We start from the raw sequence: 23,001 nt of genomic DNA on the forward strand, positions 1-23,001 counted from the left end.
AGTTTCCTCCTGTCTGGTCATTCCTTTATAGCCTTCTTCGTTGGCCCATCTTCCTTTTCAGCCATTACATTTTGGAGTTCATTCTTTGAATAATTTCATCCATATTCATGGCTTCAGTTATAACTAGAATTCTCAACCAGGGGCAATTCTGCCTCCCTTGGGGACATTGGCAATGTCTGGAGACATTTTTGGTTGTCACACCTGAGGGAAAAATGCTACTGGCATTGAGTGAATGTAAACCAAGGATTCTGCTAAGCAGCTTATGATGCACAGGACAGTCCCCTGCAATAAAGAATGTCAATACTGATGAGGTTGGAAAATCCTGAGTTACATCAATGACTCCCAAATTTATTAACTACAGGAAAGTTTTCTTACCCCTCTGCCCTGAATCTAGAGTTATCTTGTCAAATGTGATCAGGTCATTTTACTGTTGTAAATCATTCAGTGACTTTGTGGTGGACTTTACCATGGTTTGAACTGAGTTCCCCCAAAATTCATATAGCCCACAATGTGCTTATATCTAGATATAGGGTCTTTAGGAGGTAATTATGGTTAACTGAGGTCATAAGGGTGGGGCCCTAATCCAGTAGGACTGTGGCCTTGTAAAAAGGAGAAGAGTTCACACTCTCTCTCCCCTTCCCTCTGACTCCCCCATTCTCACTCCACTGTCCCCCATCATGTAAAGACCCAGTGAGAAGGCAGCCATCTGCAAACCAGGAAGAGAGCCTTCACAAGAAGCAGACCATGCTGTACCCTGATCATGGACTTCCAGCATCCAGAACTGTGAGAGAACTAACTTCTGTTGTTTAAGCCGCCCAGTGTGCGGTATTTTGTTAGGGCAGCCCAAGATGACTAACACAGTCTTATAAAAACTGAATCATTTAGGAGTGACCATCACCTACCAATTCTGCTTTACCTTATACCATGCTCCACCCCTACCACCCATCTCTGATGCCAACCATAGCAGCCCTTAGAGCTTTTCAGTTCCTTGAACATGTCTTATTCTCACCACATGGCCTTTTCACATGTTTATCACTATACCTAGGACATGTTTTGCTTAGTTAACACATCCTCATTCTTCAGAGTTTAGCTGGCAAAATTCACTCCCTGGCAAAGCCCTTCCTGATTCTGATCCCACCTGACCTCTACGTACAGCTTCCTCTTCTGTGTCCTCAATACTCATTCATTTTCCTATAAAGCACTTTTTATAGTTTTGAATTATACATTTATTTTTGTGATTATTTTATTAATATTCACTGTAGACTTACAAACTCTCTGAGGACAGGAAATATATCTTGTTGCTCACCATCCACAGAAAATGCACAATGTTTGGCACATAATAAAAATTTATTGAATAATTGAAAGTTAAGTGAGCATCTGTAGAGAAATGCTGGCAAAACTAAGGAAGAGCACATGACACCAAAATGGGAGCCCCTAATTTAATGTGAAGACCAAGAGAGGAACTAACAAATAAAATTAATGAACACCGCAAAGAGTATTACCATTCATCTTTAGCATATAGCAGATTTTCAACATGTAAATGAATGAGGCAGCGAGTGGTAGAAGAAGAATGAGAAGTTGTGTTCAAAAGTGTAAAAAAGTAACTGCAATTCAATTTTCAGAGAAACCAATAATATGTTTTCAAGGAGATGTTTATGGTCAGAAATGTCAGATGTCTCACAGAGATCAAGTAGGATAAGAACTGAGAAAAGATCATTGGATTTATAGTCTATGTAAATTAGTGAAAATAAAAACATGTAGTTGAAGAATAAGTGAGAGGCAACAAGCCAGAAGCAGTGATGAAGGAGTATTCTTTCAAGATGTTTAGAGGCTAAGGGATAAGTAGAAAAGATAGCAGTAGCAAGGATACGAGGGTCAAGGGAAAATTTTTCTAGGAGAGGTGGAATGAAGAGTTTTTAAATTAAGAAGAAGATTGGTACAAAAAGATTGAAACAAAAAGAGAAAGAGAGAAAAAGATAGAAAAGAACAAATGTTAGATAGAGTGAAGTACCAGAGAAAGTAAATGTGGATAGAATCAAAAGTGAGAGAAGTTTGGATTTAGAATATAGGAAGTGCATTTCATCTTTTGGGATGAATTAGGAAAAAAAGAACAGATGGAGATTCAAAAATGTTTTTTTTTAATAAAAACGAAGGAAGTCGAGGCAAGATAGGTCAAATGGCCTCAGTTTCCGTGAAAATAGGAAGGAAAATCATCTGCTGGAAGATGCTGATAATTCTGGATCCAAATGGGGACTGGAAAAAAAAGGTTGTTTGGAGAATGTTTAATGGATGATATTAAGAGTTTAAATAAATTTTATTTAGATACTTTTTTAAAGTACAGAAGTTGGGACAGTTCTATTTTGAAGTCTCTTGGTGAGAGGAAAAGATATTAGAGACACTGGTAGACTGAATAACGGTCCCAAAGATCTCCAGGACCTAATCTCTAGAACCTATGAATGTTACTTTATTTGGCAAAAGGAACTTTGCCAATATGACTGAGGATCTTGCGATCAGGAGATTATCTTGTATTTTGGTGGTGCCTAAATGTAATCGCAGGTGTCCTAAGAGGGAGACAGAAGGAGATTAAACCACAGAAGGGGAGAAGGCAAATGATGATTGTGCACAGATTAGAGTGATGTAGCCACAAATTGAGAAATGTGGGCAGCCACTAAAAGCTGGATGATTCTAGTCAAGGAATGGATTCTCCCCTGGAGCCCCCAAAACCAATTAGATCTACTCTTAATTTCAGTCCTGTAAGAATCCTTTTGGACTTCTGACCTCCAGAACTGTAAGACAATACATTTCTGGGGTTTTTTCTGTTATTTTTAACCCACTAAATTTGTAGTAATTTGTCACAACAGCAATGAGAATACAGGGAGTAAACCTAAAAATTCAAGGCAATAAATACATCTGTTTCTGAAGTAATTACCTGAACACACTGTAAAAGTTGGATATATTTTAGGTATGATTTCTCTACTAGCTCCATTCTTTGGGTATTGTTAATAATGCGATACTTTACCTAATATTCATTTTGATTTCTGGTCCTAGCCTTAAGGGTATTCATTCCTAAAATGCCCATATATTTTAAGAGAGTAAAGAAGGCATTTCTAAACACCTTTTAATGAAAGTTTAATGAAACACCCTTTTTTTAACATCTTTATTGGAGTATAATTGCTTTACAATGTTGTATTAATTTCCCTTGTATAACAAAGTGAATCAGCCATATGTATGCATATATCCCCATATCCCCTCCCTCTTGCATCTCCCTCCCACTCTCCCTATCCCACCCCTCTAGGTGCTCACAAAGCACGGAGCTGATCTCCCTGTGCTATGCGGCTGCTTCTCACTAGCTATCTATTTTACACTTGGTAGTGTATATATGTCAATGCTATGCTCTCACTTTGTCCCAGCCTACCCTTCCCCCTCCCCTTGTCCTCAAGTCCATTCTCTATGCCTGCATCTTTATTCCTGTCCTGCCCCTAGGTTTATCAGAACCATTTTTTTTTTTTTAGATTCCATATATATGTGTTAGCATATGGTATTTGTTTTTCTCTTTCTAAAATCTAATTGATGACTGGGATTTGTTTGTCCTGGTCCTAGTAAAATGTGAGCAGTTCCTTACCTGAACAGAGTATAAACATTTTCACCAAGATGGGGACCAAAGCAGACTTGGTCCATATGTTTCCTGTCCACCACAGCCTTGAGATCTTAGATTAAAGGATGATGTCAGATTAGTTAATTGTGTTTTCACATAATTGCAGCTTGCATCTCTGGAGGTACCATAAAAATAAGAATTTCCAGGGCTTCCCTGGTGGCGCAGTGGTTGAGAGTCCGCCTGCCGATGCAGGGGACACGGGTTCGTGCCCCGGTCCAGGAAGATCCCACATGCCGTGGAGCGGCTGGGCCCGTGAGCCATGGCCGCTGAGCCTGCGCGTCCGGAGCCTGTGCTCCGCAACAGGAGAGGCCACAACAGTGAGAGGCCCGTGTACAGCAACTCTGAACAGAATTCAGAGAGCAACTCCTACCTATTTCAAGCCTACCACTTATCTCTCACGGGAGAAGTAACTAACTAGATATGGTTCCTTCCCCACAGCCTGCTCTGTCCATCAGCTGCCTTCATTCCCTGTTGAAAGGAACTTCCTGGCAGCTCATTGGCCCAAGAGTAAAGAAATTGTTGCTTAGCAACCAAGTCCTGACACCTACAGACCTAAAAAGAGGAAGCTTGTGGGCCAGCCGCCTAGTTCTACCTGCGTTACAGTAAGAAGGAGCTGCTTGGGAGAAAATGAAGCCCTTGCCCCTGCTAATAGAGATATTGATAATTCTTGGGATCACAATTAAACGTAAGTTTTTCTGTCCTTGTGATTCTCTATGAGGGGTTTTAGCGCTAAGGGTGGAAGCTGATTAGAAAATCATATGTAACTTCACAATATTCCTAATTAACACTACTTTTGGATAACTACTTTAAAATATTCAATTAGGATAAATAGTAATGATACTCTCATTTAGGACAATACGTGGGAAGGATGTGTGTGTGTGTGTGTGTGTGTGAGAGAGAGAGAGAGAGAGAGAAAGAGAGAAGGAGTGGGGTGTGGGAGATTGAGCAAATCTATGAGAAAAGGCTTACAGTAACTTTTATAGAGTAGGGATATTTGAGACAGGTTAAGTTTTGTTAAATCTAGAATATCATGAAGATCTAGTTCTAGAACTTTAAATGAAAAGTATAGAACTCAAAGAGTGGTAAAGTGCTTTCATTTATATTCTTATAGTCTCTTATAATCTTTCCACAATAGCAATTCTACTTTCAAATTTTCCACGATTCCTAACTAATTACTATCTTAAAATGGAAATTATTTTCCAGTCTTGTTTCTCTGGCCGTTTAATGAGTTAATTTTTACCCAATCCTCAGATAATTTGCTCATCATGATTTCAATTTAAGGAATATGTATTTGCATTTAACCCAGGAATGCAAGGTTGGTATAACATCTGAAAGTTAGTTAATGTAATGCACCACATCAATAGAACAAATGACAAAGACCACATGGTCATCTCAATTGATGCAGGAAGAGCACTTGACAAGTCAACTTCCCTTTTGTATAAAAACACTGAACAAACTAGGAATAGAAGGGAACTTGTTAACCTAATAAAGGGCATCCTCAAAAAACTGGCACCTAATATACTTAATGGTGAAAGACTGAATGTTTCCCCGTATGGTCCATCTAAGATCAGGAACAAGACAAGGATGTCTACTCTTGCCATTCCTATTCAACATTGTACTGGAGGTTCTAGCCAAGGCAATTAAATAAGAAAAAGAAATAAAGATTGGGAATGGAGAAGTAAACCTATGTGTATTTACCAAAGACATGATCTTATACACAGAAAATCCTAAGGTATCCACTAAAAAACTATTAGAACTGATGAATGAGTTCAGCAGGGTTGCAGGATAAAATACTAATAGACAAAAATTGATTCTATTTCTATACCATCACAGTAAACAAACCAAAAATGAAATCAACAATTTCATTTACAATAGCATCGAAATAGATAAAGTGCTTAGAAATAAATTTAACAAAAAAGTGCAGAGCTTATACTCTGAAACTGCAAAAATTGTTGAAAGAAATTAAAGAAAACTTCAATAAATGAAAATACTTCCCATGTTCATGGATTGGAAAATTTAATATTGTTAAGATGGTAATACTCTCCAATTTGATCTACAGATTCAATATAATCCTTGTCAAAATCCCAGCTTACTTCTTTGTAGAAATTAATAAAACAATCTGAAAATTAATATGGAAATGAATGTTCTTCTTTAAAAAAAAGAATAAAGTTAGACGACTCACACTTCTCAATTTCAAAACTTACTACAGAACTACAGTAATCAAGACAGTGTGGTACTGGCATGAGGATAGACATATAGATCAATAAAATGTCATTGAAAGTTCAGAAATAAATCCTCACATTTATTGTCAATAGATTTTTGGCAAGGATGCCAAAATATTGAGTTAATGGGAAAGGGGAATAATAATTCTTCAACATATGGTGAGGGCATCTGGAAAGCCACCTATCTCATACGAGTTGGACACCTACCAGATGCTGTATATAGAAACTAATTCAACATGTGTCAAAGACCTAAATATAATAGCTAAATCTTCAAAACTCTTAGAAGAAAACATAGACAAATCTTTGTGATCCTAGATTAGGCAATGATTTCTTAGATATGCCACCAAAAGCACAAGCAAAAAAAACAAACAAACTGGGGCTTCCCTGGTAGCGCAGTGGTTGGGAGTCCGCCTGCCGGTGCAGGGGACACAGGTTCGTGCCCCGGTTCAGGAGCGTCCCACGTGCCACTGAGCGGCTGGGCTCGTGAGCCATGGCCGCTGAGCCTGCGCATCCGGAGCCTGTGCTGCGCAGCGGGAGAGGCCACAGCAGTGAGAGGCCCACGTACAGAAAAAAAAAAAAAAAAAAAAAAAAAACCCAAACTGGATGTCATCAAAATTAAGCACTTATATGCTTCAAAGGACATCATCAAGAAACTGAAAAGAAAACCCACAGAATGGGAGAAAATGTTTGCAAATCATACATTCAATAAAGGTTTAGTATTCAGGATATGTTAATAACTCTTAGAACTCATGAAAAAAATGACCAAAAACCCAATTTTTAAATGGGCAAAGGAATTGCATAGATGCTCTTCCATAGGAGATATAAAAATGACCATCAAATGCATGAAAAGACATTCAACATCATTGGTCATTAAGAAAATGCAAATCAAAACCACAATGATATATTACATAATATCTATTAGGATGCCTATAATAAAAAACAAAAAAGGAAAATAACAAGATTTGACAATGATGCAGAGAAATAGGAACGTTCACACATTGCTAGTGGGAATGTAAAATGGTACTGCCACTGTGGAAAACAGTTTGGCAGTTCCTCAAAAAGTTAAATTTAGAATTACCATATGACCCATCAATTCCACCACTAGGAACACACCCAAGAGAAATGAAAGCATATGTCCACACTGAAAATTTGTATACAAAATGTTTATAAAAACATTATTTATTATATTTAAAAGGTGGAAACAACCTAAATAATGCGAGTCGATAAACAAATTGTGGTGTATACATACTATGGAATTCAACCATGAAAAGGAATGAAGTACTGGAACATACTACAAGTTGGATAAACCTCAAAAATGTTACGATATGTGAAAGAAGCCAGATACAAAAGGCCACATATTATATGATTTTTATTATATGAAATATATGTGAAATATCCAGAATAGGCAAATCCATAGAGACAGAAAACAGATTAGTGGTTCCCAGTGGATGGGGGAAGAGATAATGGGGAGTTATTTAATGGATATAGAGTGAATTTCTGGGTTAAAGAAAAAGGGTTTTTTTGTTTGTTTTTTATTTATTTTTTTTGGCTGCGTTGGGTCTTCATTGCTGCGTGCGGGCTTTCTCTAGTTGTGGTGAGTGAAGGCTACTCTTCGTTGCCGTGCACGGGCTTCTCATTGCAATGGCTTCTCTTGTTGCAGAGCACGGGTTCTAGGTTCGCATGGGCTTCAGTAGTTGTGGTACTTGGGCTCAATAGTTGTGGCTTGCAGTAGTTGCTCCATGGCATGTGGGATCTTCCCGGACCAGGGATCCAACTCATGTTCCCCTGCATTGGCAGGGGGATTCTTAACCACTGCGTCACCAAGGAAGACCCAAGAAAAAATTCTGAAACTAAAACGAGATGGTGGTTGTGAATGCACTAACAGTCACTTAATTGTACACTTTAAAATGGTTACTTATATGTTATGAACTTCACCTCAATTTTTTAAATGGTACAATGCTTTGGAAAGCAGCACTGAAGTTCCTCAAAAGATTAAACATAGAATTGCCATATGATCCAGAAATTACACCCTAGGTATATATCCAAGGGAACTGAAAACATTCCCATGCAAAAACTTGTACACAAATGGCAGCATTATTCATAGTAGCCAAAAAGTGGGAAAAAACTAATGTTCACCAGCTGATGAATAATAAATAAACTTTGTTATATCCATGCAATGGAATATTATTCAGCAAAAAAATAAATGAGGTACAATATGGATGATCATTGAAAATATTATGCTAAGCAAAAGAAACTAGACATAAAAGGCCACATATTGTGTGATTTCATAGAGATGAAGTGTCCAGCATAGGCAAGTCCACAGAGACAGAAAGTAGTTTGCTAGTTACCTAGAGCTGGGAGGTGTCGGGGATTTGAGGAGATTATGGCTAAGGGATTACTTGGGGTAATGAAAATGTTCTAAAATTAAGGTGATGGTTGAACAAATCTCTGAATATCCTAAAAGCCATTGACTTATAGGGAGAAAAAAAATATTTATAAAGTTACGTGCCAGGAGTATGGGAAGAATATCTAAGACACAGTCCTTATCCTTGCGTAGCTTAGAGTCTAGAACAAAAAAACAAGTAAACGGGGAATAAATTGTAAAGTGTTGTAGATATTAAAATAGAGGCATTTATAAGATACTGTCGGGCACAAATCGGGGAAGCCAATTCTACTAGTGTGCGGAGCAGTCAGAGGGCTTCATAAAAGAAAGGACATAAACTGAATCTTGAAAGATTAGTGAGTGTTCACTAAGCAGGCAAAAGAGAACGAGAACATTTCAGACCAGGTAAAGGGAACAAAGACACAGAGGAATAAAAGAGCATGGTCTATAAATAAGTATGTCAGTTTGCTATGGTTTGGGATATAAGATGGAACACAGCAATTGATGGGGGGAGAGGTAGGCAAAGACTGTGTGATAGGCTTTGAAGTTTCGGCTTGATCCTGTGACCAATGGGGAGTCATTTAAGGGTTTACTCATTGAAGAACATGAATAGAATTATGCTTTTTAAAAATGACTTTGGCAGTTGAGAGGTGGATGGATTCTAGCTGTACAACTCTGGTGACAATGTAAACAGTAGCAGACTACTGAATGGCCCAAACAAGGAACAATGAGGACTTAAACTATAGCGATAGCAGTGGGGACTGAGGAGTAGATGGAAAACAAGACTAAAGAGAATAGTGTCATAAGAGTCCAGAGTGAGAGCGTGCCATGAAGATGGCAACAGCCAATAGTGCCAAATGCCGGAGAGAGTAGGGAAAAGAGGTAAGAGCCAACAAGTGAGCATTGGATTTAATAGCTGGAGAATCCACATTGCCAAGACAGTTTTATCAGAGAAGCAGGGACAAAATTTGATTTCAGTTGGTGAGAGTGAACAGGAGGAGAGAAAGTAGAGACAGTAATGATGAGTACAGAGCTCTTCCTGGATTAGGACACGCTGCCAGGGTCAGATGCGTTTTCAACAGATCATTTACTGATTGCAGGTGTACAGAGACCCAAGGAAGTAGTTAGTGGGAGAGAAGACATTTGCTTTACAAGCTAGTGCTAACACATCTAAGGTTCATACATAAAATCAGCCCTTAACCCCACTATTTTTTCTCTTCCTCCCGCTCTACCCCTACTTCTCAAGGCAAAACAGGTCTGTCCTTTTTCACTCACATGTACCTTGCAAGCTTGCATATTGCCTTTTTATGCATTTTTTGTTTGATGCTCAATATACTTTGATTTCACCTCTGTAAAAATATTGAAAGAGGGATGATGCCATAACTCTGTGATTTTCCCTGACTCTGCATTCACCTTGGGAAAGTTCTAAAATAGTTAGCAACATTTTTCCCTTTTAGTAAATCCTCAGGAAAAAAGTAGTTGATGCTTATGGAAAGAATGAGCAATCTATCCCAAAATGTAGCTTACAAAATGGAAATAAAACTAATAGCATGTTTTTTCTGTATCCACCCTATCCATCCAGCTGCTGATTTAAGGTAGTATAAGGTATGTAACTGAGGCAGAAAAAAGACATTGCCAGAAGTTCCAGCTCTAGATTGTCCAGGATTCAAGGTTTCTCTATCCTGTGTCTCTTTTCAGGAGTAATTTCTCACTGTCATACAAATTCTGCAATTAGAAAAAAATAAAATAAAGTAAAATTAAAATACAAACTAAATAGAAAGTTCATAACAACTGATAGTCACCCACCCAGCAACCCTCTTCCTCAGTTGAAAAAGACAAGTAGCTCATCTATCTCACACTAATCGGTGGTCAGAAAACAATTGCCTAGCAATCACATCTATATTCCTGGAGGGTCCAGAGAGAAGCCACATAAAGGCCAAGTCCTAGATGTGTTGCAGTTGATTCTGGGCCTAAGCAGTACAAGCAGGCAATGTCTTACTGCTTCAGAAATGTACTTCCATTACCAGTTCTATTTTGAATAACTTTTGAAATCCAAGAATTTTAAATTACCTTTGCTTCCTTTCAGTTTTGTTTGTTTTTTTAATACAGTAGTTCTTTTTTTTCAGTTAATTTTATTTATTTATTTTTTGGCTGCATTGGGTCTTCATTGTTGCACGGGGGCTTTCTCTAGTTGCGGCAAGCAGGGGCTACTCTTCATTGTGGTGCATGGGCTTCTCATCGCGGTAGCTTCTCTTGTTGCGGAACACGGGCTCTAACCACACAGGCTTCAGTAGTTGTGGCACATGGGTTCTAGAGCATAGGCTCAATAGTTGTGGTGCACGGGCTTTGTTGCTCTGCAGCATGTGGGATCTTCCCGGACCAGGGATCAAACCCATGTCCCCTGCATTGGCAGGCAGATTCTTAACCACTGCACCACCAGGGAAGTCCCTCAGTTCTTTATATTATGCCTCTAAACAGGGAAAGAATAAATTGCCAGTACCTGGAGCATCTTTCCTTGCAGAGAAGCAGGAGGGAGCAGGTGTGTCATGGTGGGACCATTGACTACTAGAGAGAAGTTTGATTTCTGTGTTATGTTAGGGATCAGTAAGGAAGCTCATTTCTCCTTTGTGAATTGTCCCAAAATATGTAAAGCTTTTCCTTGTATTCATATCCTAGATTCACCTGAAAGGTTTCTATATTAACCAATTACTGTTACTCTTTGGAACCATCCAGTAGGACAGCAGTCAGTGGGGAGAGGGCAGCCCTCAACCTGGAGATCTCTGGGAGAATAGACGCCCCTGCTGAACCCATGAATGCCCTTGCATCAGCTTTATTTCTGGTTACTCAGTCAGCTTTGAGGAACTAACCTCTTCTGCCATGTCCTTTTGTCATACCAGAAATCACTCTTCCCAATTCTACTCCATTTTCTCCATGCAGAGACTCATAATCCACTTCTAGTCCATTTTCTCCATGAAAAGACTCACATATCTCTCTTATCACATAACTACCCCAAGAATTCTCTCTGCCAGTAATAGCCCTCTACTTGCTCCTAACTGATTCTAAGATCTACTCCCCATCTATTGAGACTGCTTTCTTAAAGAACACCAATAGCCAATGATTACCAATCCCGTGGCTCTTACTGTTCTTACTACTTTACCTCTAAGCAACATTTGACACTATATGCTTTCCCCTCTACCTGTGTAGGATCTTCTTAGGCTCTTTCACTGGCTTGTTTTCCTCAACCCTCCCTTTAAATGCTATGCCCAAAGTTCAGTGCTTAGCTCTCTTGCTCTTCATATTCTATGCTTCTGGTGCTCTCTCCCAAGCCCCACAGCTTCATTTACCTGTGTATTTACACCCTAGACCTTCCTCTGAATCTCCAGGCCTATGTATCAGCTGCATGATGGTCATGAACAATGTATGGTCTGCGAACATCTTAAATTCAACATTTCTTCTCAGAGTTAGTTCCTCTCGGACTTCCCTGGCGGTCCAGTGGTTAAGACTCTGGGCTTCCACTGCAGGGGGCACAGGTTCGATCCCTAGCCAGGGAACTAAGATCCTGCATGCCCCAGAGCGCAGACAAAAAAAAAGAAAAAGTTCCTCTCCTGTGTTTCTTCTCTTCTTAATGACATCAACATCCCTCCCAGCTCCCTTGGTTCTCAAGTGTAAAACCTCCAAATTATATGATCATACAGTTAATAATGCACTAATTAATCATCTAATTCAATGTTTTTACAGATGATAGGAGTGGTGCCCAGAGTGGTGAAATTAATTCCCAAGGGTTATTTTGCAAGGCCAGTTCTGGAGCCACAGTCTCCTAATCCTTTATGATTATTCATTCCTTTATTCCTTCACCAAATCCTGTCAGTTCCACAGTGCATCCCCCATCTATACATTTTCACCATCTCAATTTATAGTCTTATTTTTGTATTTTTTATTTATATTACTGCACTTCTAACTTTCCTCTCTCTTATTCATAGTACAGTACTGCAGGAAATAATATTCCTAAACCCCAGATTTGATCATGATTTTCCCTGTTTCAAGCACCTACTTTATACAGAATAAAGTTCCAACATCTTGTCCAGCAGTCAAAATCCTATGCAGTTAGATCCGAACTTCCTTTATTTCAACCAATTCAAACTATGAGCTACGCAGTATACCTAACTCTCTCACTTCCACATCTTTCTCAGTCTGTTCTACAGACGGACGGTCTGCAGAAATGGACTGTCATTCCATCTTCTTCCCCATCACCACCATAGATCCACAGCATAACATCCTACTAATCTTTTAAAGTCCATTTCAAGTTCTACTCCTCCAAAAACAGCTTTCCCAAGCCCTTCCTCATAGCACATTGTGCCTTTACTTTCTTATGCATCACAGTTTCCCAACTGAGTTAGTTTTTAACCCTTCTCACTATATTGTCAACTACCTGAATGCAGAGATTGTGTTTTACTTACCTTTAGTATTTCCTATAGCACCTTGCAGAACTTGGCATATAATAGATGCTCAGTTAACACTTGTAAAATAGAATAACTAACATCTGTGTAATACTTTGAAATTTGTAAAATACATTCCCAAAACCTGTGGAGTAAGTCATGTAAGTATTTTTATTATTCTAAATTTACACATTTTCAAAACTCTGAAATATAGAGTTTAGTAAAACCTGAATCCTCTAATAGGAACCAAGTTTTGTTTTTTGGTTTTTACTCCCTATCACCTGTTTCTTATGCTAAGTCTGTATTCTTCAAAGTAGACTTCTGAGAGTATTTGCCTTATTATCATATTTACTTGCCTCAGGCTATTTCTACATACTACCAAACAGCCAGATGAGAAATAAAAATGAAATCAATCTTCCAAATGTTTTAAAATGTAGGATACATATGTTTATTTCTGTATAGAACAAACAGCTAGGTGATTGATTTGCATTATTTACTTTTCAACCAGTTGTTTCAGCAGTGTGATGATTATATAAACTCCAACAGTGGCATTTTCTCAGTTTTTTGTTGATTTTGTAATTTTACTGCCATCTGCAATTTTTTTACAGTAGCCATCTAATTTTATTTATATAGTTTATTGCCAATGAGATATGGTAGGCAAGAAAAACTGGTTTCTTTTAAGTCTTCTTTAAGCCTGCCCCACAGACTTGGAACCAAGGTTACATGGGATTGAAGAAATATTCCCAGATTGGAAAAAGTACTGTAATGTACACCCTGCAGCTTCCCTCATAGAGGAGTTAAAAACAAAAAAAAAAAACCAACTCATCAGCTCTGAAAAACAAGTGACTTTGATGAAAAAGGAATTAGGAATACCTAAAAGACAAGAGATAGAAATGGATTGAAAGAAGAAACTTTTGCCCAAAAATGTACAAAAGAGAATATGGCTAGAAAAAAATGTACAAGTGGGTTCAGGAAAAAGGGAAGGAGCCCCAGGGCAAAAAGAAAGGGTTGTTGGTTGAAAACAACATTAGGAGCAGCCTAGCAGTTCTGACCCCTACTCCCCTCATCACTACATGGCACTACCACCAGATACAAAGGAAAAGTCAGCACTTTGATTTCTGGTAACAAAAGGCTAGGTAACTAGGTTATTTGGACCAACCCTCCCACTGAAAACATATGACACAAAAATATACAAAAGTCTTAAATTTATCAAAGAGTTGAGAAGTTAGTAAAGGACTACCAACAAAAAAATCTATGGAATTGCTGGAATGCAGAGAAGTAAACACAGAGCACCTGAGCAGGGCCTGGACTTGCCTTACCCTGGTCCCAGCCCTGTACCTGAATATCAAAACAGCTTTTGCCCTGAACCAGATAAACTTGGGCTTTGGTTTTAGTGGCCTCACAAAGCAAGAAGGACAGAACTGTAGTCCTCAAGACCTGGTAAAGGTGAGGCATCTAATAAGAAACGTTTTCAACATTAACCGATGTCCATAAAGTGCTATACTCATAGGATAAGGGCAGACCAGAAGTAACTACACCCCTTCCAAAGTCCAGGGATCTGCAGACAACTTGACACTTAGCAGAGCAGGGAGAAAAGGAAAAGGAAAAATTACATTTCTGAGAAGTTATGGTCTCAGGCCAGCCCTCCTGTCGATTTACAGCCTTGGTAATCCCAGGTATCCTGAGCCTAGAAATAGATCTAAGATGGTCCTGTACCGTAGTGCCCTAGGCACTTGGCAAAAGCAAACCCATGTTCTCCCCACAGGAAGGCAACTTCATTGTAGGTCTCAAAGAACCCACTCAGATAAGGTTTTCAGTACATAATAAAAATAACTAAGCACACAAGGAGACAAAGCACCATGAAGCGGGGGCATTTTGTGATGGGCATTTGGGCCAGAGATGTAGGATACAGCTGCAAATGGCTAGTGATACTCAAGCAGCCTGTATTCCAGAAGACTAGCTCCTGTCACATCCTGATAGCATATCCTACAACACTCCGTTACTGGTGGCAAGCTGAGGTAATTGTTATAACATTCACAGACAGGTTAAGAGGGAAAATCCAAGTCCAACATGAATACAATCAAGAATCACCAAACATTTGAGAAAAACTAACACCATGAGAGAAAAGCATCAGCATACACACACACACACATCCTGATAACACCTGAGGAAATAGAACAAGTAGAACAAATGGTTGAAGACTAAAACATAAAATGATTGTCATAAGATGTATTTAGAGAGGTTACTGTATCCTTGAAACAAGAGCAGGTCTAAAAGATGAGCTATTTTGGAAATGAAATAAATAATGGTTAAAAAAAAAAAAAAGCCTCAAGGGTAAATAGCAAAATTGAAGAGCAACCTGGAGGCTCAAAGATCAAACTGAGAAATTCTCTTAGATCACAATGCAAATGGACAGAGAGATGACATGTATAAAATAAAGGTTAAAGGCCCTGGAGGATGCACCCAAAAGTTACACATCCACATAATGGGATTTCCAGAAAGAAAATTGAAGCACTTAGAAAAAGAAATAAAGAAATCAAATAAAATTCCCCAGATCTGAAAAATGACTCAGATTTTTAGATTAAGTGCCACTGAGTGCCAAGCAAGAAGACTGAGAAAAGACCCACTCCTAGAAAATAATGGCAAAATCTTAATATTTCATGGATAATCAGAAAATCCTAAAGGCTTCTAAAGAGAAAAAATACATTATTTATAAGGAAAAAAAGCACCATGTTGACTTCAAATTCATTAGCAACATTGGGTACAAAAAGATACTGGAGAAATATTTTCTTAGTATTGAGGTAAAATGATTTTGAATCTAGAATTTTATAATCTGACAAACTATCAGACATGTGTAATGGCCAAATAAGATATTTACAGACAAGAGTGGATTCAGAAAATTTACCATCCATAAATTTTAGCTGAAATATTGACTTGAAGATATGCTGCAGCAAAATAAAACACAAATTCAGGAGGAACACCAAAAATCAATGGTAAGCAAAGAAATCTTTAAGACTTATGATTACTCTAAATAAATGTTCATTTTAATTTAAAAAAATATAACAATCACAAATTCATTTAAAAAAATTCCTTTTGCAATAGTGACAGAAGTTATAAAATAGCTAGGAATCAATTTAATTAAAGTGAAACAAGACATACATGAGTAATAAAAATGAAATTTTTCTGAAGACCATTAAAGAGAAAACTCGAAATAAATTAAGGCTATAAACCTGAATGGATCTCAATATTGTAAATATGGCAGGTCTTTGTAAATTAACATGTAAATCCAAAGCAATCCCAGTGAAAAGATCAACACGTTTTTAAATGAATCTGACAAACTTATTCTAGAATTTATCTAGAAAAGAAATTATGCTAGAATTCCCAAGATAAGTTTTTAAAAGAGGAACGATGAGGGTGTGTTTTGTGTGTGTGTGTGTGTGTGTGTGTGTGTGTGTATCTGCACAGAGAGGTTCTTGCCCAACCAGATTGTAAAATACGCAATTATAAATCTGCATTAATTGGAGTATTGGCAGAAGAATAGACAGATCAGGAAAATAGAACAGAGAGGTTTCAAACAGGATTTGAAAAATAGTTTTGAATGTGAAGTTAAACCTGATTATGGAGGAAACTGGAAGTCAAAATAGGAAGTTAGTCTTTGTACAATAAGACTTGTGGGTTTCTAAGCAGATGTATGCCTTGCTGGAAACAGTACTTGGGGAAAATTATTCTGAGGGCAGATGTAAGTTAGATTAAAATTAGAATAATCATGATTAAATCCATTAGGAAGCTGTTATAAGAATGCAGGCACGAAATGATGAGGGTCTGATTTATGCTGTGCTTTCCACAGGGAACCAAATACTCACCCCGACAAAAATCCCTTTGGCAGAATTTTCTCTGGACCTTTGTAGGTACCAGCCCTCACTCTTCTAACTCCTACATTTCCACACTTGTTTACTCATTTCTCGCTCATCTACACTTCTGTTCCCACCCTGGCCTGCTCCCATGATTTTAGTCCTAGGTTTTGGAACTGTCCTTGTTGCCAGGTTGTCTCTCACCACTTGTCTCACCTCTGCCAGCCTGGATTCCTTCTCTGGATTCTCCTGTTACCTGTGTTTTTCTGCTTTCCAGCCATCACAGTTTGATTCCCAGGGTTTTACTTCTTAAGTGGCCGCCTGTCCCAGAATCAGTACCTTATTGTTTCCTAGCTCCTGACCTCCTGCACTCACCATCTGTCCACTTCAAAGTCTTTGCTGACCCCACTCAGCTCTTAGATCATGCCAGAGAGAAAAGGTGAGGACTGAGCATTAAGAAATACACAGTCGTTAGTGGATATAAAACCAAAGAGGAGCTCTAGAATAGGGGTTTGAAAGGAAGAACGATATCCAGGATAGTGTAAAGTTACAGAAACCAGTGTACTACACAGAATCTAAAAGAAAGTTTGCAAAGGAACCAATGGTTAATATTTTTATACCAAATGAATCAGGTGAAGATCTAAGTGAGGCATAAAGCACCATTTTAGAGAACTAGGACAGGAGAATCAATAAAATACTTCTGTTTAGTTTCATTTGTCAGTGTTGTGTGAACAAAGAATCAGATTTTATTTGGCTTTAACTCCACAGGCAGATCCCCCATAAAATACAGCAGTGGTTTTTTTATAACTTCAGTCAGTAAAAGAACAGTCACATTAACTGGTGTCCCAATGTTCATTTAAAGGAAGATAAACCATGTCCTGGAAGGAAAGGAGGTGAGCAACATTGGGGGAATTCATGGTAAAGCCAGGAGTTAATGTATATCAAGCCTTTCATGAGAAAGTGGATCTGAAAAGAACTGTGATCAAGGCAATATTGGGGGATATTATTTTTTTCTAATCATTTTCTCAATGCTATGAATATATTATATATGATTTATTTTGGCATCATTTATTGGTCTAATGTGGCTTCTGAGAATTGAGAATTCTATCCAAGGAGTCCTTGTAGGCTGTAGAAACAGGCTTATTTCAGTTATCAGTTGCTGCATAACAAACATCCCAAACTTAGAGGTTTGAAACAATGTTTTATTATTTGTCATAATTCTCTTTGGGGTTGACTAGGTGATTTTTCTGCTGGTCTCACCTGAGATCACTCATGCAGCTTCACTCAGCTGGTGGTCAGCGGGGTCTCTCTCTCCATATGATCTATTACTCCTGGCATGATAATCTCAAGGCATTTTTCCAAGAGGGTAAAAGAGGCTTAAAGGTCCAAGTACTACCCTTGGAAGTTAAACAGTGTCATCTGCCACATTTCTTTTGGCCAAAGCAAGTCACAAGGACAACCCATTCAAAGAGTAGGGAAAATAATCTCCATCTCTTGATGGGAGGATTGGGCAAAATCACATTGTAAAGGGGTATCAACGTGGGTAACGGTGATTCACTGGGGACTGTTGTTGTAACAATCTACAGCAGTCTAACCTTAGACCTCAATGATTCACGTCTCTCTCATGGGATTCTCCCCCTTCCAAAATTGTCCAAATCTCATCCAATTATAGCATCAGGCTCAAAATCCATGATCTCATAATCTGCATCAGGTCAATATGTCAATGAGGCTCCTTGGGTGCAGTTTTTAGATTCAGACACCTATGAACTAAAAAGGCAAGTTACCTTCCCATTACCTCAGGTACCCAACGTACACTGGAGAGATAGAAAAACCACACTGCAGTAGACACTGATGTTCAAAAAAGGGGAAGGGGAAAATGTACAACAGCCACTGGTCCATGACAATTTGGAAATCCAGCCAGGTGCGTGTTATCAGGTTTCTATACTCCAGGAGTAGGCAGTGTTGCTTGATTGGAGTATATTCCTAATCTTTTGTTCTCCTGGGTTCTGGGCAACAACCTCTCAGCTCCTGGCTCTGTCCTCTTGGTTGTCCTTCCTTCTGCATAAGAAATGACCTGTGTTTGTAGGTGAGAAGCCTTCTCATCCTTCTTCCTACTCATTGAAAGATAGAGGCCCAGAAGCCTCTTTTTATTTTGAACTATCTCAATCTCTTTTACTCTAAGCTAGTAATGTTTTTTCAACACAACTTTTAAAAAAATTTTGTGGGTTTTCTATAAAGCTGTTGGGGTTCACTCCATGCCCCCAAAAGGCATATGGATAATTCTTTTGGAGGCAATGAGCTGTAGTGCTAGTTTCTTCTTTACTATTTCAAAATTCTTCTTTCTCAATGGGGGATAATAAATTAAAGCTCTTGTGTACATAAAATGGTGTGTTTCACATTATGCAAATAGACATATCCTGTAAAATTTTGTGCATACATCAATTTTTTATAAAGACAATGGACTGCATGTCATTGTAGAAGCTTGCCATTCAGTCTATTGTGAATCCTTTGGTAAAGTTTGGAGAGACAGTGGAGTAGAAAGAGGGGTAGCTCTGGAGTCAGACCTGCATTTGAATCCCACTGTGCCATGTGATCTTGGACAAGTTACTTATGCTCATTTGATGTCAGTTTCCTCATCAGTAAAATAGAAATACAAATATTCTGTGCTTACTCCTTAACAACCCAGCTTCTGTGCTGGGTTGTTAAGGAGACCGGAGCTAAATTATGCAAAGCAACTGGCATATAATAAATTATAGCTAGATTACAGATGTAGAAAATAAACTTATGGTTACCAGGGGATAAGGGTGAGGAAGGATAAATTGGGAGATTGGGATTGACATATACACACTACTATATGTAAAATAGGTAACTAATAAGGACCTACTGTATAGCACAGGGAACTCTACTCAGTACTCTGTAATGGGCTATATGGGAAAAGAACCTAAAAAAGAGTGGATACATGTATATGTATAACAGATTCACAGATTCACTTTGCTCTACACCTGAAACTAACACAACGTTGTAAATCAACTATACCCCAATAAAAATTTTAATAATAAATAAATAAATAAATTAGAGCTAGAGTTACAATTCTAGAGCTGAATAAAACTTTAGTCCCCTTCCAAAGCTGACTCCATATCAAAACTTTTTGATGGTATATTCTGTTGTATGTATATTTATGTATTTATTTATTTGGATGCTATACTACTGATCTAGTATATTATAAAAGACACCCCAAAAGTAGAAATTATAAAGGGGGTTTTTTAAATCACACATAAGTAGGTCTAATATATTCTTCCACCCAGTGGATTGTGTTTTTCTCAGGGAGTGCTGAAATTTGTGGCAATATCAATATTCACATAGAGGGAAGTGATGAAACAGTGGGATAGGTCTCCAACAATCACCAGTGTTTCTCAATTGATGTAAAAACCTACTAGAAAGCATTGTGCAAGGTACTATTTGAAGCAGAATGGTTTCCCCAGTAGCCAATCAAAAGTTTGTTTTCTCTAGGTGAAAACCTAGAAGCCTGATATTTAGGAAAGAAACACATTTTTAAAATGAGTTTCAAAGGAGGTTTTTTTTTATTGTGCATCTTCTGCTGTAAATAATTACCTTTATCTTCTTTTTATGTTTTAAGCTATTAAATAGTTTGTCCCTTCAGTTAGATTATTGCACCTCCTCCCATTTCACTAATTCTTTTATCTGTATTTATTCTACCTTTGATAACTGCTTTTAGCCCTGTAATTTTCATGTTAGTATTTGATCACTGACAGTTTGATTTTCTGGTCCAGTGTACAATACAATTTATTCCATTTAATATCTATAATTTTCTTCTCTTATTCTAATACACATGACACTTTCTACTTCTTATTCTGTGTCTGTACATTCTGTGCATACTAACTCTAATTTTATTCTCTGTACTTTGGAGAATATAATAATGGGAATATACCAAATCACATTGCTTTTTCTAGTTTACTTTTTCTAGTTGTGATAATGGAATTTTTAAATTAGTAGACGTTTACTGTGACTGTAATATCAGTCACACTGTCTGATTTCCAATACACAAATATAATTAGACTAAGTAATTTGTTTTGAAGAAAATACCTTAATTCAGAAAGAAGTCATATTATAGGCAAAGCATTAATAAATTCTAACAGAGTATTAAGTCTTTAATAATGCTTTCTTCACCATAGTCCTTTTAAAATACAAATTTACATGTACTATTATCTTGAAGGCATCTTAAGTCCTTTAAAGAAGTAGGCTTCATATAACAATAATAATAATATATTTTTTATTATATATGTAGCTAACATTTATTAAACATACTGAACATGTATTAAGTACTGTGCTAAATACTTTACATGGATTATTTCATTTGATTAGCATAACAAATTAATGAAGTAGGTATAAAATTAGGACTTGATCACAGTCCTGTGTGACTCAAGGCCCGCATGGTGGGCCATGATGCTATGTTGCCTCTGATACTGAGTATACATGGCCCCAAAATGATCACTTTGCAAACTTGGGATAAAGAAAGTTTCATTCGTAGTAAACATTTTTATTCTGGTAAAATTTATTTTACATCCTGAACCTAAAAAGCAATCCTAATGTACATAATTGTATGAAATATGTATAATCTTTAAATTTTTCATGTGCTTTATATTAATGCATTTGTCACCATGTAGTTATTGGATTTTTATTTAGAATTTGCCAATTGTTTCTCTAATTTGACAGAAGACTAAATATCAAACAACCTAGGATCAGTTTCTTTAAGGACTGGCTTATGAAGTAAACAGAATTGTGAGGCCAAGTGCTAAAGTTCATTAGTGAGAGAAAGAATAAAACATATCAAATTAATAAATAAAATGTCAGAGATAACATTAGAAAATTCACAACCTGCCCTTAAAGTACAAGCTCATGACTATTGGAAATATAAAATTTTGATTACCCTATATTTGTCTTGAGTCAAGTTCTTCAGTCTGTAAAATGTGAATGTATCACATACATGCATTTTTTTACTTCAGGAAATATGCGGGGTCATTTTTGCTGTGCATCAAATAATTTTTCAGTAATTGAAACTGAGCAATACTAATAAGGTAGTTGATGTGTCATGAGGTATCACCCCTTTATATCAGGTTTTCAAATTCTTATTTTTCTAAATATGTAAGTTAATAAATTTCAAGTACTGTGCAAAAATGAAATATATCAGTGACTACATATGTATTCTATATGGTATATATAGTCTATTCTTCATAAAAAGATTCATTAAAAATTGCTTGTGAAAATTATTTGCTTAAATTTCAAAGCCTGATATAATTATACTACTCTACATTTCTCAGATATTTATATCATTCAACTATATTAATTTTTAGTATCTCTCTGCCATATGGATGAGTCTATAAAAATTTAAAAGACTGTATTCTCTCTTCTATGTTTTAATATTCTCTATTAATAGATGGCTTTTATTTACCTAGATACTTTTTAATTAAATTCTAGCTCAGAAAGTTTTCAACTGTTGTAATTAGCTCCATTATTTGTAGAACTCTTTCATGTTATCTCAATTTCATGACGTTTGATTAAATTATTTAGATTATGTCTGGTGTCAAGTTACATCTTTAAAAATTATCAGTAAAGGAATTACTTTGTAACACACTATTAGTAACTTTAAACTGTATATTATTTTAAATTATGATTCTTAGAATTCTAAGTTATCCCCAAAGTTTTTTAACAAGAAACTGTAGTGAAATTTTAAAAAGAAAATGTTTTCATATTTTATAAAAATGTTTGTATATTGCAGCTATCGAAGCAGAAAAACATAATCAAAAGCAAAAAGAAAGAAATGTCACCACACAGGTAAATATTTTGCTAAATCATTATATTTTTCCAATACAAAATGTAAGCTATAGGCACTATTACTACTATTTACTCAGCGTGCTCAGATTTTCTTAAACAACTAATTATTGACTATTGTTTCTGTTCCTTTTTTTTCATTCTCAATCAATATTTTTTGTTCATTCATTCAACAAATATTTGTTCATTCCACTGTGAGAAGATAAGAATGTCATCAGGCCTGAGCCTTTCTATACACCATGGCCTGTCTGAGGTCCTAAATACTAAGACAAAAAGGGCAGAGACCAGTCTGGCTTATAGAGTCACAGATGCTTATTAAACTTTATTAACCTCAGGATGTCTTCTGACATCTTCAAAGAATTTAACATTTTCAGTCTATTCTCAACCCAGCAACCAGCATAATCCTGTAAATGTTAAGTCATTTCCTTGCAACCATCTCATGCCGATGTCTTGCCTAACAGACTCTGTGATCTGGCCCCACTGCTTTTTCTCTGACATCACCTGCCTTACACACACCATTCTAGACACACTGGGCTCTGTGCTGTTCCTCAGAAACCCCAGATGCGTGCCCACCTTTCTGTTCTTTCTGCCTGTAACATCCTTG

At 37.2% G+C, this 23,001-nt stretch overlaps 1 protein-coding gene across 1 annotated transcript in view; it reads left to right on the top strand.

Moving 5' to 3' along the window:
- Window positions 1-4,282: 4,282 nt before the first annotated feature.
- Window positions 4,283-23,001, top strand: part of SEL1L2 (SEL1L2 adaptor subunit of SYVN1 ubiquitin ligase) — a gene marked incomplete at both ends in the record, with an annotated part of 99,688 nt that continues 80,969 nt past the window's right edge. The window contains 2 exons of the mRNA XM_079718959.1: window positions 4,283-4,340; window positions 22,345-22,400. Of these exons, the coding sequence (XP_079575085.1) occupies window positions 4,283-4,340; window positions 22,345-22,400 (114 nt within the window). The remainder of the gene's footprint in view (window positions 4,341-22,344; window positions 22,401-23,001) is intronic.

The sequence above is a fragment of the Hyperoodon ampullatus genome (genome assembly GCF_949752795.1).
Source record: "Hyperoodon ampullatus genome assembly, chromosome: 14".
NCBI lineage: Eukaryota > Metazoa > Chordata > Mammalia > Artiodactyla > Ziphiidae > Hyperoodon > Hyperoodon ampullatus.